Source organism: Patagioenas fasciata, chromosome 5 (genome assembly GCF_037038585.1).
Source record: "Patagioenas fasciata isolate bPatFas1 chromosome 5, bPatFas1.hap1, whole genome shotgun sequence".
Lineage (NCBI taxonomy): Eukaryota > Metazoa > Chordata > Aves > Columbiformes > Columbidae > Patagioenas > Patagioenas fasciata.
This window is the reverse complement of record NC_092524.1, coordinates 62,136,338-62,161,730: the sequence shown is the minus strand read 5'-3', so window position 1 is coordinate 62,161,730 and position 25,393 is coordinate 62,136,338. Positions and strand designations below refer to the sequence as shown.

The following is a 25,393-nucleotide window of genomic DNA, read 5'->3' as shown; positions in this document are numbered from 1 at the left end:
TTAAAGAAAAAAAATACAAGTTCTGTTTTAGATACCTTTGTACTCTGGCCTCACCACTGAAATCTGTGATTACTGCACTGCTGCAGCCTCACCAATGTTTATTATGTTATTAACTTCGTCCTTTCTTCCATTGCTCCCCAAAGAGAGAGCTGAGCACACACACACAGTTGTACTTTTTGACAGAACCTGTGTGGCTGGTGGTCTTTAAGGCTGCCTTAAGGATGCCCAGGCCGATGCAGAAGGCAGATCCTGTTTGACTTTGCTGAATTCACTTCCATGCACACCTGCTCAACTTTCCACAGTTCAAAGGAAAAGCTGAGTGTGCAAAGCTATTCAAGGCATGGTTTTGTTGGAAGAACGCCTAATTCTGTAACATCACCAGCAATAAAACCACATTTTTTTCAGTAGCACCCAAACATCTTGTCTAGAGGGTCACTTACTTACTTCAACCTCTTGGGAGGGCTGCTAATCACAACTGCTCTCTGCTAGAGAATGGATACGCTGCACACACACCAAAATAAAACACCCTTTTGTGCAGTAAAGCACATGTTTGACAGAAAGATCAGGTTTAGTGCACATGTGAAAAATGATGCATTTTCCACGCATACAGATTCACAACAGGACTGGTAAGACTAAATGGCTTCCAAGGATGATGAGGTGAGAAACAGACTGCTTCCACATTAATCAAATCCAGTCAAAGATTCAGCTCTTAAAGCGCCTTCTAGATAGGAAACTCCTGGGAGACACAGTGGATGTTTTACACACAATCACAGATGCAGCACTGCTGTAGAACTAGGCCTCAAACAAGCTCACCAAAGCCTTTCTCATCCATACCGAATTATTCAACTGCCATTTCAAATATTTTAGGGGAAACACTAATTTTCCCTTATTCTGCTTTCGCCAGCAGCTATCTACACACAAGAATGTGCACAGACAAGCACCAAAAAAAAGTAGTAATGAAAGCCTCACAGCAGGATGGCTTCACACAGTAAAGATCAAAAGCGTGCAGAAATTTTGTCCCCCCCACCTTCTCCCACCCCAAATCACCTCCGTTACCTGAGTAATGCTCCTCTTGCCTTCTGTCCTCCTTGTTATTTGCATCATCTTCCCCCCACCAGGAGGGCTGCCCATAAAGAGGTGTGCGGTAAGTACTGGTTTCTAGGAAGAGGATAAGCAAATATTTTGACACAGAAAATATCAATTTACCAGGTTCACAGAAGTCAGTCAGGGAAAAGCAGAAGGATCAGATGACATCATATACCTGTCACATTGCAGTTGTAACAACAGCAAATTGTACATAATAATGAGTATGTTCAGGTTTTTCCTCCCACCCCCCACTTTTTAATTTTTTACATTCTGCTGCAAGATGCTGACTCCAGTGCTCTCTGTTGTCTTTCATAGCTGTGTTTCCCAAATACCAGCTTTTCTCCCTCTCTAGCCTCATTATTCACAGGAAATGAAAAGGTTTTGGCAGGACAAACTGTGAAATGCCAACCACAAAATTGTCTGCAACTCATCTGCAATTCAGGTGAAAATCAGACTTCTCTCCTGGTCTTAATTAGGAAGACTTTAGCTCTGCCCTTTCTCGCCCCACCATGTCCTTGGATGTTGTGAGGCCAGGGATTTTTTCCAGCTACTCACCACTCCCTCTCTAAAGTGACACACATCCACATCAGGAAATTCTTGATGAGTTACAAATTTAGGGAAAATGGTAAAACCATCTCTTTGTACATACATAAAGAAGTAGTAAACTCTTGCTCTCTAAAGCTTAAAGTAAACCAAGTGGATTCTAGAGTCCTTGCAGGACAGTTTTTTCTCACAGAGAAGCTTCCCCTAGGAGAGCCAGACTTGCATCGTTTTCTCTGCTCAGTGAGGATGCACTGGCAGATCAGGGCTTTGCTGCAACAGCTGGTACCCAGAGGAGCTGATCCGCTGCTTCTCGCTTTGTCTCCCACAAGATTGTGTTTTGGCAGTGCCTTGGGCTGCTGCTTTTTATGCAACAAGAAGAATACACCTCAATTTACCTGTGGTATAGTTATTATTATTATGTTTTTATAATAGTTTAAGAGAAGCAAATAAAGTAGCTTTTGATCTTTCATCTAGAGGTGATATAGACACAAGGATAGGTCAGGGGCTGAGGTTAAGCTCCAGCTTTGTTAACTGCTTCTGCCTCTACCCATAACAGCCATCAGCACACACCTTACAGGCCACGTTATAAACACTGGCTGCAGCTACAGCTGTAGCCGGGCTTCTACCAACAGCTGCTGCGCGCTCGGCTTGTGGTTTTAAAACCACACGCTGCCCTGTGTAAAGCAGCCCTCAAACAGCCCTGCAATTTTGCATTCCCTGCTTTAATAGGGACATGATAGAAAGCAGTTGTTAGCATAAGGGAAGCTGGGAGAGGAAGGGGTTTTAAATAAGTCAAAGAAAAAAAGGAGCCTGATTTTATGCCACTGTTTCTAACGCTACACAGACCCAACAGCCACTACATCACATGGATTTTTCCAGAATAGTTCCAGAGATATATGAGCTCATACATTGACAGTCCACAGGTAAAAATTTTGCTTTACAGATGCAGCCCACAGGCCCTTTTCAAGAGATCTTCATGTTTCAAAATTAACCACGCTGCCTCCCTCCACACTGAGGATCAAAAGAGGCTGAAAGCATTGCTCCCCTTTCCGCCTCGAGTGCGTGGAAGACAAACCGTGTTCACATTATGTAGGCGGCCTTTGAAAGTTCAAAGGAAGAAGCATTTCTCACCATGAATAAATTGGAATTGCTAAGCAATACATTTCATAACTGAAGATGGGTAAACCACTCAAGGGGAAGGCGAAGAAAGGAAAAAGAAAAAACCTGTTCACAAGGCTGTCAATAAAGAGAGGCACTCAAATGCCGGGTTTGGTCTCTGCTGGGCTGAGACCTCCTGTCGTGGAACCTCTTCGTGCCATGACTTGCCTACTAGACCCCCATCCCAGCCACACAGTATCTGCTCTACTGTCAGATACTTCTTTTGGGCACACACTGCAATGGACTATCACCCCCTGAACTGCAGTATTGATCTTAGGGTTGATAGTCAAGTGACAGTCAGGGTCAGCAGAACAATACTTTGGGTGATGCACAAATCCCAGCTATATCTGGGGTACCTCATGCCTGAAGGTGAATGGGGCACAGTGAGGGACTCAACCCTGAAGAAACACGTGAGATTTTGGATACTTGTCTCAGATGAATACAATCAATTCTGAAAGCTCATCATTGGTTTATTTTAAGCTGCTGGTGGAAGAAATCCTGAGCATACTACCCTACAGATGAAATGCAAAGACCATCTCACACCCAACTCTTGCTCAAGCAGCATCTTTCCCAAGCACAGGTGCTGTTACCACTTGCACCTTGCCAGGAATTGCCTCATTACAGCTCATCCAGCACATCCCAGCCCCTCACAGGATCCCAAAGGCCCCCTAGTCTAGAAGCTTCTAGTTATCTGTTCCAATAAAGTTTTGTTTCCAAATGGGCAGAAGTGAGCTAAGAGAGCTCACATCCATCCTGCAGGACAAAATTCTTCCCAGAAGCTGCTCCAACCCCAAGATCTCTGTCTCGCCTGCGTACTGGACACAGTGGCTATTGCCTTTGTCCCCAAGAAGCTTTTCTACTACAGAGAAAAGGCAGCTAGGAGTGCAAGTCAATCTTGGTCAGACTTTTCTGTTGATGGGGAACTTTGGGATTGCAAGGAAAGCTGAAAGAAAAAAAGATGATATATAAAGAATAACGAGCCGGCTCTTCTGCCTTCTCAAACTTCCCCCTCTACCCTAAAGACCCCTAAGAAGTCCTTGGAAATTCCCTCTCTGACAAAAGTTAGCACAAAGCCAAAACCTCAGGGCAGGTCAATGAGCACAGACACAGAGAGCATCAGGGTGGCCAGAGCTCACAGATCTGTCCCTTGAGGATCCTGTGTCATGACGCAGAGCTCATGTGGCCCCATCTGCACCACTCTGTCACAGCGTGTGTAACACATCTGCTTGCTTCTGTGGGGGTTTTTTATATTCCTTCCTTCTTCCAGCCTCCACAATAAACTGGAACTTCATTTTAAAGACTGCCAAAAGCACAGATGGAAAGCTGAGGAGTCAACATCTTGATATTTGGGGACAGTTTCAATATTTAAAGAGCAATTAATGTTTCCACTGAGCCTTCATATTAATTTGCATTTTGAATAATATTATCAAGTGACACCGCCACACTCATTCTTAGCTACTGCTGAAAAGTGGCCAGATCCTCAGCCAGAGTAAGATATCCCTGACTTCAGAAGAGCTACAGGAATTTGCTGCCCTGCTTATGTCAGAAGCTTCTGCCCCTTCTAATTTGCCAGCACAACCAACCTGACGCCTCTCCCTGCAGCAGCTCTAACACAACAATATTATATACAAAGGGCAGGGGGGAAGGCACGATAGGAAGGCAGCTCAACCAGATGGCTGTGACAGAAGCGGTGCAGGGAGCAGGTACATACGTGGCTGTACCAGGGGCTTTGATCTTCACCAGCCAGGATGTTTTTTGGGCAGCATCCAGAGCAGCACATCTTGTATGTCCCAAGACACACACTGCCTGTCTGTTATATTTTAGTGCAAGATGGAAGCTCTTAGAAGAGCAGAGAGACTAGAGGCTTGCCCAAGTCAGCAGTGAAGCAAGGAACACCAATGAAAACTAACTGCTCAGTCGTTTCAATGACATGATACTCCTTCCAACTGATGGCAGCTTGTTAACACCTCTCCCCACTCTGTGCCAGGCTGCCCAGATGGTGCCAATTCACTTAGACATATTTCTTGGCTCATCAATTCAGGCAGACAGCCTGAAAACCATCCTTTTGGATAACTGAATTGAGGTCAGCACAAGCATTCAGCCAGATAAACACTGAGCTATCTGTGATGGTGTAATACAGGGAAGACCACTGACATGCACATGTTCTGCTCCTGCATTTCAGTCTCTGAGGCAGTCACTCAAAAAACAAAGGCTATTTCAGTGCAGAACAAGGGAAGTCCATTTGTTTCACAAGTCTGACAACAACATGGCCAGTTAAATTAATACAGAATTATTGATCACCTGAAGGACAGACACCGCCACAAGAGAAAATGAGATGTATTGATAAAAAAATATGTATTTATGGACAAGTGAATCCCACAGAACAGCAGGGCAGGACCAAAAATACAGTCCAGGTGATAAAAGGGAAAGGAGAAAGCCTGTGTCAATGCCGCTTTCCATCACAGCAAGTGGGCAGAAGAGCTTTCATGACAAGCAGGCAGTTCCCACAGAGAGGGGTCTGATTTCCCTTGAAGGTGTCACCTGTGGTCAGGACAGGACCGAGGGCTGCACTTCACCCAGGTACTCACAAAGCTTCAAACTATCATGAGAGAGAGACAGACAGCAACCACAAATTTCTTCGCTGACAGAAGCACACACAGCTTTGAAGCTGTCTACAGCAAGTCATAACAAAAGCATGAGAAATCCTGCTTGCTTTAAGTCAGGCTGGTTTTGATTCATTATTAATAACGTTAATGTCTATCTTCAGAAGATGCAGAGTAGGCTTCTTATGGCAGAGGCCTTGGGGAAAAGAAAAGATAATCTAGTTATAACTTTTTAAAATTAATTCCTTACATCTCTGCTTTTTTCCTCCTCTCCAAAACAGAGAATCCATACCTAGTAGGAATAAACAGAAAGGAATTCTCTGACTCTTTGCTGCAATATATATCTCACATGCACATAGCAAAGCTAAACCCTGATCTTCTTTTCTACCTGCTGTGAACATACACTTCCCAGAGGCTTTCAAATCAGGCTGATAATCACAAATTTATTTGCACCAATTACACGGTCAAGCGTTTAACATGCTGCAGGTACCAGCACCCAACTCAGATGAAAAGCAGATACACCACCAACCACTCCCCTAAATCAAAGGCCATGGCAGAGATGTGTGTCTAAATAGTTATTATCATGACCTCACGCGGAAAGCAGTCAAAGACCATGGAAACCACTCCACAACTGGGCACAACTCCCACTGCCTCCGTCCACACCGCCTGCTGACCTCAGCTCTGGACACCAACAAGACTTTCAAGTCAGCAGCTCTGTGAAGACCATTCCCTAATGACATGGACGCTAAGTCAGCAAGCCGGCCTATTTCACAGATCCCAGGAGAAGTCCTGCTCCTGCAGCTCGCGATGCCCATTGCAGCTGGACACTGCAGGCGCCTCCACCCCTGGAAACCCAGGCCTGCAGCAGTTTTTCTGAGGTTACTCAACAGGTCCAGCATTATCTAGTGCCACCAGCCTGTGAGGGCCTTAAAATAAAATAATAGATTAAGATCAGCCCGAGGATTAACTATGTGTTGAGAACAGAAGAAGACAAAGTAGCTTATCTCATCCAGTACCTCAACCCAGGTAGCAACAGAGAGAGATTGTGACAGTCTCAAAATCTGCTCAGTTCAAGGCTGTACCTGGCCTCCTGATCACTTAGACATGAGAGCTGATGGCTGTTTTTAGCACCAACTAGCTGAACTGTGGGCACTTTTCTTATTCATATCCATATCCAATGCACAGGGCTTACCAAGCTCCTTCCTTCAAACATTTCACAAAGATGATTTTCTGCTTACAGGCAACATACCACAAAATCTGGGAGTTCAACGGCATAAAGACTAAATGGCTGAGCTGTTTCTCATTCACTCTGGATCTCTTTATCCTCAGCCCTTCACCTCCTCCAATTTCTAAGCAACCCTAATTGTTCACATTGTTTTGTTAAACCCCCTCCCTGAAAGCTTGCATTCCCTTTGCCTCTTTTCCACCCGGCCCTGGGAAGAGATCCTTCTAAAGGCTTTTGTCATCCTAGACCTTGTTTCAATTAGTCAATGCAAATTCCCAAATACCTATGGGCTTAGCAAAGCAGCTCTCTCCCCAAAGCCTCTTTCTGCTGCCACTAAGCAAGCCCACTCTCGGTAAGAACATTACATTCTTCCTTCCACTAATCATTTTAAATTGTTGCCACTCCTCCAAGCAACCAAGGAGAAACTGTGCGTGCGTACAGCTGAAGACAAGGTGAATTAGTCACATCACAGATGAAAATGGGACCCACTGATCATTCCACTCACTTAACAGAGATGCTTTCTGGAGAGCAAGGTGCTGATTTAACGCTCAGACTCCCTCCCTTGCTTCAACAGGCTTCAGTCCAACCCAGCAAAACATTTCCAACAAAACATCCTGAATTCCTCTATCTTCACAGATTTTTTCCACATCTGTCAGTTCCACTGCACATAACACACTTCAGCACTGGCCCCCAGTAAGCACTCACAGGCATTTTTGCCTTATACCTATGGTCTGTGCCCACTAACAATGACAGAAATGCAATGCAGGTCTGCGAAACACAGGCTAGAGAACTGGGTCACCTTGCTAAAGAGTCACTCAACATCCTGATTTCGAAGGTGTTCCATACATCAATCGCTTACACTATGTAGGTTAAAACCAACCGGTGTGTATTTTGGAAGGTGGCAAGAATAAAAATTAGAATGTTCATAGAACCATGCAGCAGCAAACACAAAATAAGTTACTGTTAATGCTGTTTAAGAACCGCATGTTCCTTGCAAGGCAGCTGGAGAGTTCTCCCCCCCATGAGGTTCACCTCTTCTCACCCTCCGCAGTGTCATGGTTAATCACCACCAACTTCATCCCTTTAACCGCATGCTTGTGAGGCAAAGTCACAAACGCCACATCCATAGGGGAGGACAACACATTGATACAGCTAAAGGAACGCTAAGAAAGGTTTTGCAGTGCGGAAAATTGGAGTTGGGCACAAAGGTGCGTGTGCATGTGCTTCCCTGCACAGCTGGAGGCAACAAGATGACCAGGGAGAAAAACTGTGATGTTTTAGTACACTGTGTCAGCTCAGAGGGATTTTCATAAAGACAATACACAGGAGATTAAGGTCAACCAACCCACTCCAATTAGTTATCAGGAAACCTTAATGGATTTACGCAAAGTTGTATGCATTTCTAGAAAGCTGCTGTCTCTATCTCTAGGTCATCTCGCCCAAGGTGCTGTCTCACCCTTTTACTTGCCCATCCCCTTCCCTCCATTCACACCCCTGAGCTCCTTCCTCCCAAAAGACCAGTGGGCAGTCTCTCTGCTGACCCTAAAGCTTTCCAATCGCTATGCCATGCGGCACTGCTGGCAGTCATCTGCCACTGAGATACTTTAAAACAATATTTGTTCCTCCTGTGCATCATCAAGCTCTAGAAGGCCACCAACTGATACCTGAGCAGAACTGGGGAGAGATCTGCCAGGGTAGTAGGTGCAGGAGGTGGGTGAGACAAGACTGCTGGGGAGGTCTTAACCCACCATGGAACAGGGGAGGGAACAGGGAGGAGGCAAGTCTGTCAAAGGGTCTTTAAAGGAAGGCAGCAGTGGGTACAGAAATGGGGAACGAAGGAATTTTTTAAATGGAAAAGGTTTGCAGCGAGAACAGCAAACTTGAAGGAAACTCCCAGCTTGGCAGTCAGTTTCAATCCCACACATTGGCACCTTAGAAAATACAGCCATTTTAAGACTGTACATGGCTTTCAGAATTAAATGGCTTATTGTTTCTTTGCCTGTCTGCCTGCCAGCACCACACCACAGCAGCCATACATTTTCTACTCTGAGTCACCATCTCTGTTCAAACACCAGCTCATGATTAGGAAATTAAAAATGGACCAGACAGGTGCCAAAGAACTTACCAAACCTGCTTGGCCCCAGGTTCTCCAGCAGACACACAATGACAAGGCCTGTATGGGCCACCAGGCCAGCTGATTTTTTTTGGAGGCTGAACCTCCAAAAACTGAGAGTCTGGCATACTAAGAGGTTTAGTAAGATGACCCTTCTGGAACTGCTCCTAGACGCAACCCACAACACGGCACTGTCAGAATCGTGACCCAGCGCAGGGCTCAAGCTGCACTTTGTTCTGAATCTTGATTAACTGGTTTCTGAGCAAGTACCTGTAATTGCTTTCCTCTCTCCCTTCTCCAGCTTTGCTTGCGGGGACTCTGTGTAGACACCGTGCTCCATGGGCTGCTCTGCCCTCTTCATCGCCGTGCCTTTGTAGTTCATCTGAAGTTGGCTGGTGTACTTCTCATGCTGCAGAGACACAAGCAACAGTTGCAGGGTGCCCGTGCAACCCATGTGCCAAACCAGGGGAAAGATAAACCACCCTTCCCCACAAACAGATCACACAACGGCAAATGCTGCAGCTTTGTTGCACAACGAAGAGAAAGCACACCTGAGCAGAGGCTATAGAACAGCAGAAATGCCGCTTGGAAGACATTAAGTGACAATTCTAGTCCATGAGAAGGTCGCTATGACTTAGCTTGCAAAATAGCTGATTAGGAAACCCTTTAAGGATAAACTGAGAAGAATCAGAACTTAAGCCACTTCCCATTCAGGATTCAAACCCTGAAATCCCCTTTGTTCTTAAAGCAACATCATAAATTATTTCAGGGCATTATCTCAGATTTTCAGCAAAGGCAATTAAACATATTTAAATTACTTCTCTCCAAACCCTCTCTCCAGCTAAGAAACTGATTCTACCTTAAAACAGCCTCCACATTAACATAGTAAATGAGCTATTTAAAAGTGGGTTTATTACAAGTAAATTAATAAAAGGGTGTAGCCATTCAGATTACCCCTGAGTAAGTCCAATGAACCATTTGCCCCATTCTAGCTCTTCTATTTCCGATCCTTTCCACGTCATAAACATAGAACCAGGACTAAGATGACGGTACCTGCTATGCAAAAGGTGATGCTTGGCACCAACAGCCGGGTCCCTCAGCTGAACGTACAACTTTCTTGCCTAGAGGGGGTTGCTTTTCTACCTTAGATAAGAGGATGCTTGAATATTTCGTACCTGCAACTGAACCCTTTGTTTAAAGAGCACCTCACTCCTAAGAGGACTGCTCAGTAGGTAAAAATTGGGAGCTTGGAGGCAAAAATGAGATGATATACAGGAATAAATTAAGCAAAGTTCAGCCTGCTGGAGGAAGCGTGATGGAGCTGGCCTAAGACACCATGCTCAGAAAAAGGTACCTGCACTCCACTTCTGGGAGAGAACAAGTTCTGCTGTGCTTCACCCACAAGTTAATGTGCTGACTGTTCTTTAATATGCTACAGTTTTAGTAACCCTTTTTGTTGGCAGTCATGAAATCACAAATAATTTCATCTACATGTTAGCACAGGGATAAGAGAGATCAAAGCCAAGATCACTAGGAAATGTGTCTCTTCTCAAAGGAAGGTTTTAAGTCCCAATCCAATGCGAGCCTCACATTGTGGAACATTTCACTGCCATCAAGAGTACTTTATTATTTCAGGCTGCTTGACCATTACTAGAGCACTTAACAATAAATAAATAAATAAATAAATAAATAAAAAGCACCTGCATCCAGACATCCTTACCTTTAATGCTTCTTCTGGGACTTTGTGTTGAATTTGCTCCAGGACGTACATGTTTGAATGTACAGAACACATTAAGGAAATGGAAAAGGAATCATATGGACAGAGAAATCTAGCATTTAGCAGAAAGAAAACAAGATCATAAAACCACAGAAACTTAAAATACACAGGGAACAAACAGTTGCCTGTGCTGCATCCCCACCATGGTCTTTGTCATGAACATTTTGCAATGGCCTTTCAGCCACTGCAGTTTCCTGGATGAAAAGCAAATCAGGTCACGAGCTGCTGTGACCTCTTAGGAAGGGAGGCATTCAATATGATTGAGCCTTGGCAATAATCCTCAGCAACACCATGTTAATAAAAAAAGGAAGCATCTGGTAATGTCATCGTGAACAACCCAAACAGGACAGCAGAGAGTAAAGGGGAAGAAAAAAGAAAGATGGAAAATGTTAGACTAAAAATAAACCAAGTGATACTGGCATAGCAGGGAAACTCCACACAGCCTGCAAGCGAAGCTGTAAATGGAAAAGAAACAAATGCTCTTTGCAACAGCGCACAGCCAACTCGAGAGCTCAGGAGATGCTGCCGTCCACACGGAGCTGAACGTGGTAGGTGCAGAAAGCGCCGCTAAAGAGAGCAGCACAGAGGCACCAAAGGAGACAGAGATTGCAACTGACACAGCAACTACGCTGAAGCAGAAAGTTTCGTCTAAAACCTACGTTCTTTAAAGTTTTCCTGTTGAAGGCAATAAATTCTACGATTCATAAATGCAATCATTCATTTCACATGAATATCCATGTAAGGGCTGCAGGACTAAACGCTCCAACTCAGCTGCTTAGTGCTCACAACTGCATTCTATAAAAAGTTTAAACCTGTATCGCAGCCATTAAAACCTACCCACGCTCTAGGCACTGGCTTACACCTTCGCTAGACTGGAGCTCACAGCAGATCTTCTACGAGTTTCCACACACATCTAAGGACCAGAAAACACACAGCTACATCAAAAGAACATTTGCAAAGTTGCAAAGTGAAGGAAAGTTGGAACAGAGGTTGCTGATGGGACTGTAACAGGCTTCATCACGTGTGCTGAGACGCCACCTTTAATGACACGATCCCAGGTGACAGTGCTCTTCTATTGGGCAGCACTGAGCATGGGGCTCAGACTTTTTTTCCCCCATGCATGCCTGAACCCTCATCAACCGCACCCTGTTCACATGATGATCTGAAGGCAAATAATCTTAAAAAATATATATATATAAATCAGTAACTACCTCTATTAAAACAAACAAACAAAACAAACAACAAAACACTGTGAAGTAAGGATTTGTTATTTCTAAAATGGGGAGAGACAGAACAAGACCAAGACCAAAAGCATGATCTTACACAGGGCCTAGAAAAACCTCTTCTCCAGCAGATCCAGAATTGCATGTATTTACACATCCTTGTTGCAACAGCAAGTGCTGCTGAGCTGCCACTGTTTAGAGCCGAGGTATCCAGATCCCTGGAACACCAGGGTGGCTCAGCCTCTCCTTGCTGCTTCAGCTCCCTGGGCTCCAGCAAGGTTTGGGGTATTTCAAGGGTTACAACATGGCCAAGCACAAAGCCATTATCATGGGGACAACAAAAGACACAAGAATGTGGCCCTGGGGTGAAGGATTGCACAGGAGTTTTCCACCAAACACCTCCTCCCTCAATGGTAAAATTCAAGTCTCTGCCTCTATTCTCAGTTGAAACAGTCCAGACACTTCTGAAATTTCTCCACAAAAAGAAAAAGAAACGCAGAAAAGACACTTGCTACTTCTACATTCAGCCTGAGTGGTTGAAGTTTGGCAGATAGAAATAATGGAAACTAAAGTGAAAAAAAGGATTAGATTACATGAAAAGGTAGCAATAGGAGCCTCTGCTTAGCACTGTCATCCTGCAGGTTCAGAAAGGCTTTGCTTATAGTCAGTCACATGGTCACATCAGGATAAAAATGAAACGGATGAGGGCAAAGGTGTTTTAGCAGACACCAGCAAGATTTGTGACTCTGTAAATAAAGCAGTAACTGCAGCTGAGCCTCCCCACACAGAGGTGGAATCTGCTATTGCTAAAGAGAGATTTACTCTTGCATTTTGTGGCAGAAGCAATTTGCATGGGCAAACTTCAATCGATACAGAGTCAAGGGTCTGACCACAAGCCCCAAAGCTAAATGTTTAAGGCTGAAGACTTGCAAATTGTCTGAAAGCAAGCCTTTGGGTGAAATTATTAATAAAAACAAGTTGGAGGAAAAAAAAAAGTAAGATATTAATTCTTACAAAAGCATGTGAAATATGGTTGTTCCCTGAGTGGTACCAGCTGCAGCTGCCATCCAGATAAAAAGACAAAACCACAATTCTTCCTTAGAAAGAAACTGAAGAGGCAGAGCCTGATTCAAAGTCCAATGAAGGTAGCAGGCATCATGTTAAAATGCTCTGAATCAGGTCCACCGTGGAGAAACAAAAGCTACAAGCCATCCAAAGGCTCCAGGAAGCAAAACAAACACCCCTACTCATTAGCCACAATTAGTACTGTTAACTCTCCATGCAGCAAAGAGCAAAAACGCCAGTCAAAGACCATGTCCCACTCCATCTTCGGAGGAGAAGGATATCATAGCCGAAGCGAATGACATCATTCAGTTTTAGGGTGATGTACTTCTGGTCAGGAATCCTCACATCATTGACGAACGTCTGCAGGAAAGAAACACAGGAATGATTACTGAGCGAGGGTATCAAGGTGACACATCTCAGATGGATGGTGCTCCCAGAGGGCACCCATGACCATCTGCCAATGGCACCGCACACATTGAGGGTGCACCAGCACAAAGTCAGCCAGGAGAGGAGCTAAGTCCCCTAGAAAAACCAACACTGGCAAGTAGCTCCCATTGGCAAGTTAAAGCACCCAAATTATGCTTCAAAGCAAGGTGCTCTGAAGCAACCTCTGGGAAGATTTACTCTTCCACCAACTGCAAATGAAATTTTAGCCCCTGACTTGAACACACAAATGAGGTGCCTGAAGTCAGGAACTCTCGGTTCTTCTCTACCCTTCACAATCAACAAGTGCAGCAAATAGTGCAATAAAAGCTACAGTAAGTCGCATTCTAATTGCTAAGCGGGGAATCAGCTTTCTGCTGGATGGCAAACAAGACCAGTGTTTGCCTCAAGGCCTGATAAGTTAACAAGCAAACCCTGTCAGAGGAAGAGAGAAATGAAAATGCACAGGAAAACAAGCATTTGCAGTAGCATCACCAGGATGTCTGAGGCCACATTGTCCAAGACACCATGTATCAGTACGACAGGCTCCTCACGCAAAAGATTCACATGCTCATTTTTCCCATGCCCCAGGCAGTTAATTGAGGCCCAAAGAAACCATGTTATCCTTATACAGGTGCAAGAAAATTATTAATACTTCAGAGTTGTGAACAAATGTCTCAGACAATCACTCTTCAAGGGGACCCCCTAAGGAACACTTCTTGCAGAACAATGGAGGAAGAAATCAAGCACTTGTGGACATCTTTTGCAAATAAACACATGTACTGTTTTGATAACCTGGGCCAAATAACAATAAATCAAGAATTTGGGTGAAGAAGCACCACCGTGCTGATGGGAATCAGGCACCCAGTCACTGCTAGGGCAGTTTCCCCGCTTTGCGAGGTGAGATTCACCCAGCCCCACAGATCGGGAGCCTGCTGCTGGGTCTTTGTAGCCTCAACACAAACACAGCTTTGCTCTAATGAATGAAAATTATGCTAGAAAATTAATTTACATGCTTTCACGACTGAAGCAGAGTCTTCTCCTTCTGCCTTCTCACCTCAGCCAAGCCAAACATGCATGATAAGACCAACTATTAACCACAGAGGAAAAATAAATGGTAGAGCAGGAAACTAGAACCTCGGCAGACAACAGCCCCCAGCTTCCTGGCAATTTACAGAAGAGCCTTTAATTTCAGAATAAAAGCAGGGCAGCTGGTTAAAAGGCACGGAATTCCTATTTGCATGATTTTTTTTGAATATTTTAAAATCCTGCAACAGTCAGATCTGGAACAGACATAATTATTTGCTGAATTTTGTGCAAAACCAAAGTCTGCAAGAAAACTCATTTTGATGTTGCTACCTATTTGTCCGTGGTTACTTCAAATAAAATAACCCAAGGAAACTCTTAACTGCAGATAGAAAAGCTCCCTTCAAAGCCAAAAGACCTTTAATAGAGACTGCAGAATCAGATAGCATTATAATAAAAAACAATATAAAACATTCAGAAAGTTAGTGTTAACCAGATTATCCAGCAAAGCCGTGTAATGCATTGTTGACAAGACATAAAGTAAACACACAATAAAAGCAAATACTGAAAACGGAATTAAAAGCAAGGTCATCAAAAGTGATTTCTTTAGTTTCAGGGGGGAAAACAAGCTTTTGTGAAAATTTTCAAATTAGGACCTCTCTTTCTTTCATGCAAAATAAATTCAGTGTGCCCATGACAGTCTTCTCCAACAGAAGTGTGTTTGACCAGCTGCAGAACACACGCACTGCTGTGCCTTTTACTGCACTGCCTCTCTAAGCATAAACCTGTTATTAAAATGTTGCAAATTCACATTCTTTAGTCTGAGAAGACAAAAATTAGTGGTATGGGCCTCCCCTCTCTTGCAAGCAGAATTTCCAGCTGCTATTTTTGCCACCATGAGTTAAATACCACAGGTTTTGAACCAGGGATCCAGCTAGAGCCCAGACCAGCCACTGGAAATAGTCCCATTTCAGCAGGGCTCTCTGCCTTCAGCTATTAGGCTGAGAAGGATTAACACTCATTCTTGCTGTTTTCAGATGCCAGAAGAGGCAGAACAGTTGAGGTTTCCTTTCACCACTGTTTTTGTACAAGTTTCGGGGTTCATCTTGTGGTTTTGTGGCTGTGATGGTGGAGGGCTTCTGTTTCTAAGCCCAAAACAATGACTGCAGTAAAACCCCTACTGGGAAGACAATTATGTGAATCTAGCCTAGACCTGTTCCTACAGGGGAATAGCTCTACTGGTATGAAGAAGCAGCCAAAGAGAGAAACGCTGTGACATTGGGACAGTTTTAACTATAATGGCATATTTTTAAAAAAACCCACAGAATTCAGGTGGGTAGACAAAGCCCTCACTGAGCTGCCTGACACCACTGTGTGAATTGTGAACAGAACAAGGGTTAAGATTCAGGCAGGCTCAGCTCCCTGTTCTGGGCTCAGTTTATCCCTCAGTCTTCACAAAAATCAGGCTCAAGGCCGTCAAAAACGCCATTTTTATTATTAAAAAAAAAAAAAAAAAAGAGGTGGTTTTAAATAGTTACTCCCCAAAGAAATTAAATGTCTCATAATCCCATAAATCACTCTATGCACTGACAACTGAATTGCCAAAAGGTCACCCTGCTCATGCTGAACAGCTGCTCCAGAATCTTCACCAGTTTAATGTTAAAATCCACAAAATCAGACTGAATTTATTTCCTCCTCTTTTGCAAGAGGCTCTATGATTTTGTGAGCCCTGAAGCGTTCTGCAAGGGCACCACAAGAGACGGAAAAAGAAATACAATATTCAACAAAGCCGCCTTCTTCTAAGACGAGATGTTATATGACCTCCATCTCAGGCCTTGCAAATAATTATGTATGTTTAGCTTAACTCATGCCAACAGTAGCAGTGATCCAAAAGGGTCTAACAGTAGAATTAAGTAATTGCACAAGGGCTTGCAGACTCAGCACATTGCTCGTTCACCTCCATCGGGCAGGAGGTTTGTTACTTACGCCATTTAAGCTCCCGAGATCCTTCACCCAGTGCTCGTCTTTCTCCTTGTCATAGTTGATTACAGCGTGCTGCTTATCGACACTGCGGGACTGGCAATGAAAGCACAATGAGTGTGAGACTGGTCAGGCATAGGAGACACTGTTAATCAAAGCAGCATTTAAACATTAATTTGTTGTGGGGTAAGGGCAGAGTGGGGGGAAAAAGCAGGAAGGATTAAATATTATAAACAGTAAATGCTTCCATGATTGTTCTAAACAATTCACTGAAGACAACACATTATTTGCATGGAGAGAGGAAATAATAATAAAAAAAAAAAAATATCACTGAAGGCTGTCAACACTATGCCATAATTTCAATAAATTATATCAATACACACTGAAAACAAAACCAGTCAAACTGAAAGCCTAGGGGGCAGGATCTCAGCCAGTGTGAACTAGAAGAGCTCCATGTTTCCTCAGCTAAAGCCGCTGGCCGCATCACTAGGGACATTCCCATTTCAGATGATTTCTTCTTATTTTTCAAAGAGAAAAATAGTTTTCTTAGGTTACAAATCAAACTTATTCACAACAATGCATATGCTGTTCCCAGGACTATGTCCCAGAGTTGACTTAAATTCTAGGATGTTTTCCAAGTTGGAGGGAGGTTAGTAGACTCGGGATGGGAAAGAAAGCTACTCCAGGAAAATTCATATTTAAAGCTAGGTTTGAGAACAGTGAACTGGGCTGTGATTTGGCCTCACTGGCTTTGCCACAGCGCACACATACCATCTTATGATCAAAACACAGTATGACACTTCAGCAGGAACAGCATCAGGCTTCTGAGAAAGAAGCATTAGAACAAAACCTCTGAATTGTTTTGAAATATGGCTGAAGTCTTAAGGCCATAAAGACAGCAGGCTGTCTGTACTGAGATCTACTGCTTCTCGTAGCTTGAATTCTTCCTGCGGTTGACTCCAGCCAGTCTCCGGAACCAGTCACTCCATCAGCACGCGACACCGAGACCTCCCTGGTCTCTCAGGCAGGACATGCTACCAGAGCAGGGAGACGAGCCAGGCTCTAAATCAGCTAATCCTCCTTGTCCTGGGCATCGACCAACAAGTTATTGGTGAAAGTCCTTCCCTTCTCCCAAGCACAAACACGCTGGTTTCTACAGCACCGCTCTCAGCAAGCTATTACCTACTTCCTTGCAAGCATGCAGAGGCAAGGACTGTTTCAGGGGAATTCCTTGGTGAAAACAAAGGTTTTTTCTGGACAAACTGCTGTCTTTTGCAAGAATTTCTTCCACCCTTGCCAATGTCAAGCACACTGGTAACATAACAACAGCTGATAAACGGCAGCTCCTCCCTTTGCAGAGTATATGTCAGCCCAGGAGACATGTCATCCAGAATAACCCTGAAGTACCAAGACGAAGTAAGCATGTACTTGGTCAGAAGACCCTTCCACCTTGCGATGTCCCTCACATCATTCACAACATGTCACTGCAAGCAGAGACAATGAGGAGAGGGGCAGGTGACTCCAAACCTCCAGCTGCCTCACCAATACATCTATCCACACACTGCTGAATTTACAAGGTGTCACCTGACAAGAAACTTTACACTGAGGGTGGTGAAACACTGTCCCAGGTTGCCCAGAGTGGTGGTAGATGCCCCATCCCTGGAGACATCCCAGGCCAGGTTGTACAGGGCTCTGAGCAACCTGATCTGGGTGAAGATGTCCCTGCTCATGGCAGGCGGTTGGACTGGATGGGCTTTGAAGGTCCCTCCCACCCCAAACCATTCTCATTCTATGAAAAAAACAAGGCAGCATTCGATGCTTTGCTGCCCAACTGATGCTACTCGAACAGCAATCACTCGCCAAAGAAACAACCACAAGCTGGTGGGACAGGCAGAGATAATGTGGTCATCATCTATGGGCATTTATATGACTACATTTCATCCTGCTGGAGTCAGACAACCATGCACAGGGGTCCTGCCCGCACAACACAGTGCAAGCTCTTCCCCGGTCCCTCTGCTATCAAAAATTGTGGACATCATTGTTCCCAACGGGACGTGAGGGAACGCTGATTAACTGGTGCAGCAGTGTTTGCTTTAGCTTTTTACAGCATGTCACAGAGACTCATTTAAAGATTAACAGAATTTAAAGGCAGAACAATCCTTCTCTTCCCCTTCCAAGGGCAGAAAAGCTTCCACCCCAAAAAGGTAATCCAGACCAAAAATTAGGGTAGATTTTTATCTGGTACAAAGTCACAGGTCATTTTAAAAAAGGAGGTTATTTCTGGGAACCAGCTGTCTCCCAAAAAGTCAGTCTGCCCTAGATCTGCCCTAGATCTGACCCTGATGTAAGTCAGCACAGCCTTCGGGCTCTTGTGTTTTACAACAGCTGACTACAGCCACAAAGGGGTCCCAAACCAGACAAGGGTCATCACAGGGGAGCAGAGATGTATTCCAGCAGCATGACGTTCCCCTACATAAAAGCAGGAAGAGGTCACCAAATAAACCAATTTATCCCAAAACTTCCCATCTTCCAAAGAAGTTTCAGCTGTGTTCAAGACAGAGTCAAAATAATATGCAGAAATCTGACCCATAGTCCTGATACTGCCTCTCAGCATCTCTTCAAAGGGCACATCAGGAATGCAGCAAATTGTTACACAGATTGCACTTCTGTGAAATTTCATGCTTTTGCCGAGAAGAGAGGAATTTTCTCAGTTTTGTTTATGTTCAACCAGCAAACATCACAGGAACTGGCAGCAAGAGTTCCTGAGGACCTGTCTCCAAGGAAACTCAACTTAAAATATCCAAAATCACACCTTATTTATTTTGATGCAGACTTGCCAAAGGTCACTCTTACTTGAGAACCGAGGTGTGGTGTATTTCAACATCAGTCACATTTAACATAAACCGCTCTTGCGTGCAGTGATAGCAGCAACCCAGCAGCTGATATGGCTTTTGTTCTCAGAGAGGAGCAGACTGCCCCCATCCCACTTCCAAAGAAAAGACTGACGAGTTTCCAGACTGGTAAGGGCTGAGAGCCTGAGAACATCCCTGCAGAAGTCACTTCAGCTCAGCAGGCCTGTGTTTCCTAATGGATGACCCACTGAATCATATTGAGTGATATAAGGAGCCTGAGACAACACACATTACAAAGCAGCTCAAGGGTGCAGAGCTCCCAGTGGTCTGTGATTCCACTGGAAAGATTTTAGGCATCTATAAGTTGAAAAGCTGCACTTAAGTTGACCAAATAACAAATCTAGGAGGACTTCCTAGCTTAAATGCACTCTAGCACCAAATACTGAGCCTTCCCTAGGAACAATCACAACCTCCATAACAAAAGGCAAGATGGATCCATTCGGAGGGGATACAAGGGGTCAAACAGTAAAAAAAAAAAGTTAATTTCCAATACAGTGTTAAAAAAACCTGAAGTCCCTACATCCAGATGTCAAAAACAGAAAACAACTGTCACACCCTTGCAGTTAATGTGCATTACCAGAGAAGCACTTCCAACGGGGTGAGCAGCACTCCTCAGCTATGGCAAGGATCACCAAGATTCTCCTTGAACGCAAACAGCAAAACCAGAACTGGAGAACCTCAGAGGAGATCGAGAAGGGGAAAGAAGTCAGGGAAGGGAAGTCTCCTCCTAAGCATTTGTTATCTGCGGGCGAGAAATTAGACTACACTCTGAGAGGTTGGGAACAAAGGAAGAACACAGCATTCTCACCATGTCCCAACACTGGATCTGTTATCAAATGAAAACAACTCTCAGAAAACCAGAAAAGCACGCATTGTGTTTAACAACATTTCCTCTGAAGGGAAAGCATGGATACCCATTTGTTACTACACTAAGCTCGTTCAGGGTTTACATTTCCAGACATTCAAATCACTTCCTAATATAAGGCTGTCTTGCTTCTCCATCATACTATCTACAGTGCATCATGTTTTAAATACCTAGTAGATGAAATGCACACGTGGCATGTATCCGAAGACAAAGTATTTTATAGCTCTTCTTACTTTCAAGATCATATTAAACAATCCAAATCATAGAGAGGCTTGGCATCTCTGGGCCTGCCAGTCCCACACCAACACCATCCTGGATCATCAGTTTCCAGTCAGTCATGCAACCAGGCAGGTCACTTGTGATTCTCAAAACTGCATGCATCAGATCAGCAAAAAGCACCTGCTTAGCATGGGAGCAGCAAAAGCAGCTTCAGAAATCTCTACAGAGGTTTATACAACACTGGCTACGTGTGCTGCAGATGCCCCACAGCTTTGCGTTTGGTCTAATACATAGAACAGGGCACTTGGGATGAAACCACAAGCTGCAGAGATGACAAGCAAAACCCAGAAGGAAACAAGACCTGCTCAGGAAGGCAGGAGGAGAAATACAGCCAGACAGCCTGCGTTTCCCCACAGGGCTGGGGAGCAGACGCAGTTCAGCTGTCTACATAGATACAGATGCTGCTTTTTCCCCAGGAGAATTCCCATGGGCAAAAACCTACTGCTTGGGGTTGAGATTTGGACCTCAGCCCTGCCAGTGCCACAAGGCACTGTGGTACTGGAGATAAAATAAACGAGAGCAGTTTCCCTATTCCTCACTACGGTCTGTTGTGCATATCTGGCACAAGATAACTGCAGCATTAGGGCGGCAGCACGCAATAAACATTTGCTCAAATACTTTCCATAATGAACAGGTTACATTTCTGCCAGCACTGTGCTCTGCACAAGTGTCCCAGTAAGGAAATACAAACCTCTCCCAGTGTCCCACTTTAGAAGGGAGACAGGCAAAGGCAACTTAAAAAAAAAAAAAAAGACACACCACCTGGCATTTTGGCCTGAAATGTTTTCTGCTCCTCAAAAGTAAAACCCTAGATAGTATTTAATGTTAGATATGAACACTGAGACTCCCTCTTTCACCATGATGCATTTCACAGAGTTGTGTATATTTGCCACTTCAGTACTTTTCCAGAATATTAGAGAGCGCTCCGGCCTGCCCCAGGCTGTTTGCAAGCGAGACACCCCCACAAGAGGCAGCCTGATTGTTCCCAGGGGCATCTGCTACCGGTTTCTATAATAAATGGCTCTTCCTAAGCAGACAAATGTCTCTTCAGCAAACATAGCCACCGCACCCTGAAGCTGGACTCACATTACAGCTCTCAAGCTGCAGCAGCTCCTGCCTTCAGCTTTGCTGCCTTAGTGGATCTGTGGCAGGGCCAGGGCCCGAGTATTCATGCAAAAAAATAAGGCACCAAACAAAAGAGAGAAATCCCCTAGGAAAATGAAACCGTAATCCCCACAGCTTGGCAAAGAGATTCGGAGGCTGGCACAGTTCCCATAACAACTTAACCCGTTATTTTAGGGTAGAATGGGGTTTTGCTTACTGGTTTCCTTTTCTCAAAGCAGACTACTGGTCCAAGTGCCCCAGGGTCAGATCCTGCCCACAGGCAAGGAACATGCTGCCCACACATGCACTGCCTTTCCTTTCATTTTACCTGCCCACCCAGGAGGCATGGAAAAGCATCATCCTAGGTGGAACAGAAAACTGAATTTCTACAGTGCCCTCGAGGTGTGTGCTAGTGCCTGAATCAGGATTCCAGACATGGAAGGGGTCTCCTTTTCCCAGCCACCTCTGGAGAGGGACAAGCCCTGCCTCCATAGGCCAGGCTGCCAGTACCTTGCCAGCCTTTCCCACCCCTAATAACCACCTGCCTGCAGTGCCACCATCACCTCTCTCTCTACCATGACTCCAGCAATGAACTTCCCTCCCAGGTTTGCCAGGTCCTGCCATGCCTCCAGCTTCCTCAACCCACATTTCATCGGACAACGTAACCCTCCTGCCAACTGCACAGAAAACAACTGGAGAGGCAAGAGCCAAAAAAACAACTCCAGGCCTGGAAATACAGGATGTGCATCCTTCCTGCCACAGCTGCTGCCGAGGCACCTGGAAGCACTATCTGTCAAAAAGCGGAGCCTTCCCAAGGCTAGATCCCCTTCTGCCCGTAAGACACCCACTTCTCTTGTGACACATAATGTATGACTCTCAGGATCACTGCAGTTCCCCTGGAAATAACCTAAGTGCAGGTTTACACCCCCCGGATAACTGCAGCAAAACAGCACAAGCAGGACATCGCCCTGTCCCAGCTATAACTTCCCACTTCAGCCACTCACCTCCATGGGGAAAGAGTTTGGAACATAAAAGGCAGCAGAGATTCCCTGTGGCTCCCACTGGGAGCTCCCAAAGCAGGAAATACCTAAGTGATGGAGGGATACAGCTTCTGCACCACAGTGAATTCATCTAGAAGTACCCGGAAAAGATAACCTAACAAGTTCACACCATCCTCTCAGCATAATGCTGTAGACAAACTACACCACACCTATTCACACTTGTTTATGTATATGCTTACTAGACTATGTAGGAGAGACATTGTATTATCAAGTATGGCCTGGGGAAAGTACGATACGTCAGGTCAATGAAACCTTGATGTGACCAGATGTCACATACAGGCAGAGTTCACCATCCCGCTATATTATTTGCGGAGTGTGCCATGCACCCTGCTCACCAAACACGGAACAGATCCTGCAGGGAAAACACGTCCGGTAACGACACAATAACAGATTGCATCTTCATGCCTGTGTACACAAGGGCAGAAGCAGGATTACACAGGCAATATCCTCACTGGTATGTCGTAACTGCTCTGTAGTTATAAACACTTGATTTAGCAGCCATAAGAACGTTTCTTCAGTGCATAGAACATTTGTAATTTCCTAGTTTATTTTACCAAAGCAAGCTAAAAAGAGGAAAACATCTATTCAAGCAGTGTCAAGTTACCATTTGTCTGATTCACCAACAAAATGAACTTGTATCTTTAGCTCACAAGCCCCTACTACTTGAACTGACTAACTGATACCACAAGCAGCACGTGATGTTCCATATGGACCAGCGACAGATGCTTGGCTAGTAGCACTCACAGCTATCTGCTGACGACAGAATAAAACCAAGTCTTGAGCCCACCTCAGGCCTAGATCTAGGAGATGCTGCTCAGCAGTCTCGTCCTGTAACATCCACTTTACCCATGCGGAACAGCTTCTGCCTGATATGCATCACTCTCCACTTTTCCAAGCCCTGCTGCTCCTTCTCTCACCCTGCACAAATGACAGCCTCCTTGTGCCTCCCCACTCAGCCAAACCTTAATCTCCTGGTGAGGCTTTAGAGTAGAACTCCAACGATTAAATGCAAAGCTCTGGCTTCCTGAAACACAGGTCAAGAGGTTGAGCAAATACTCTGGAAGTATCATTATACTCTTGGTTTCTCCTCACACTTTCCTCGACAGCTGCTTTGGCCACTGAGTCAGAATACTGGGCTAGATACACCTTGATCTAATCTAGCATAGTTGCTCTTAAGTCTAAACAAACCCCAGCCTTGTGCATCCCTGCACCCAGTTCCTCTGTGTTCAACCTGTGATAGTTCTGTCCTCCAATCAGTCCCCTTACCAACCTCATTCCCAGATGAAACATGACTTAAAACAATAGCGTCAAACAAGTCCCTGTTGACCACATGCAAATTCCAATTTTTTTAAAAGGTTTGGAACTTGGTCAAATATATTTATATTATTTATTGAGGGTGGGGGAAAAAAAAAAAGAAAACATGATCACCTCTGACCTAGGCATTCACTCTTGAAAAGCATCACCCCCAGCTCTACAATGCCATAACTTCAAGGAACAGGTTAAATACACTTTTAAACATGAAGAAAGCTGCATTTTTTGCTCAGAGTTGCTCACAATGAAGACCGAAGAAGGCAGCTGATCATGTCTAGAACAGACTCCCTAAAACAGCCGACTGGAAAATAAACTCTGATCCCAAACAGTTACAAGGTTTAGCAGACTTATAAGCAATGGAAAACAGTGTCTCCTGATAGGAAACATCAAGTTGTCTTAAAAGACACAGAGAACAAAGGCATAAAACAGAAAGCATTGTGCCATCTGCACTTACTCCTGCTGTAACTCACACTCATGTCTACAACCTCACCCAGCGCAGGAGAACAGCACGCCTAAACCATTGCTTTAAGGAGAGGGAAATACTCAAGGGAACACTGGGTAAACATTTTGCTTTCCCTGTTTTTCCAATAAACATTTCTTGCTCAAACAAAAACAGGGAAAATCATGACCTTGCTTTTCCTTCTGTTAAATATTTACATTTAGTAAAAATGAAAAAGAGGCTTTGTTTAGGGGCAGAGGGGAAGGTCTTGATGGTTAAGTAAAAATTTTGAGTTTGCAAAACGTTTGTCTCCTGGGTAAATACGCATCACATTCAGCAAATGATCAAAGATAATAAAGCAACTATATTTCCCAAGAAGAATGTGGAAGAAAGAATTATTTTGTTCAAGATGGTCCAAAACCCTTCTTATTTTTGGTTAAAAATGAAAAGTAAACCTTTTTAAATAATTACTTCCTACCACCACCACGCTTCACAGAAAAAAACACACTAGTGCAAGTTAGTGAAGATCTAGATGTCCACACTCCTGCTGTTTGTTGACTGTTACCTGAAGGGAGCCAGTGAGACTGTTGAAGAAACCCAGCACTGTTCTATAGAAAAAGGGCAGAACTGAGCTCTTGACTCTCTGTAACAACACTGCGCATGCCAAGCTACATTACATGGCACTTTTCCCCCGTGTATTAACATTCAAACCCAATGTAAATCTCATATTTACTTGTACTAGAAGCTTTACAGAGCTGCAAAAACATTTAAAATATTTCTAATCCTCTTAGTAGGTATAGAAGATTTGAAGGTAGATTCAGTTTTTCCACTATCAAATCTGCTTAATTTTAAGCTTGAAGTCTCTGATTTTCCTTACCTCTTTGTTAAGCAAAAAGGAAGCTAGTACCTGTATGAATAAGTAAGCACAGGTGAAACTAAAGTGTGATTGTTTGGTGACAAAGCCACCATTTTTTGCTCTTTAGGGATCTGATACCTTGAGATAGCATGTTCCAAGAAACTATCTAAAGACAAGACACTCCTAAAATAGTAAAATGAGAAAGGTGAGACTGCAAGGTCTCCAGGACAAAAGTTCTCTCTGTCATATGTTGGCGCACCTTCTAATACACATGGTCTCAACAAGGAAGCACAAACCATATCATGATGAAATCAGAAAGCAGTAACAGTCGTAGAGAAGAAAAA

The 25,393-nt window shown here is 44.2% G+C and overlaps 1 protein-coding gene across 6 annotated transcripts in view; it reads right to left on the bottom strand.

Annotated features, from left to right (window-relative positions):
• The window catches only part of CEP170B (centrosomal protein 170B), a 58,157-nt gene that overhangs the window by 28,554 nt on the left and 4,210 nt on the right, over positions 1-25,393 (bottom strand). For 5 of the 6 annotated variants that reach the window (XM_065838016.2, XM_071809713.1, XM_071809715.1 and 2 more), the window contains exons 1-3: positions 10,449-10,543; positions 8,999-9,137; positions 1,057-1,158 (exon numbers count right to left, since the gene is read on the bottom strand). In XM_065838016.2, coding sequence (XP_065694088.2) covers positions 1,057-1,158; positions 8,999-9,137; positions 10,449-10,520 — 313 coding nt within the window. In that variant the 5' untranslated portion in view covers positions 10,521-10,543. Of the gene's footprint in view, positions 1-1,056; positions 1,159-8,998; positions 9,138-10,448; positions 10,544-13,074; positions 13,154-16,228; positions 16,319-25,393 lie in introns of those variants that run through there. The other variant, XM_071809718.1, reaches the window with a different exon arrangement.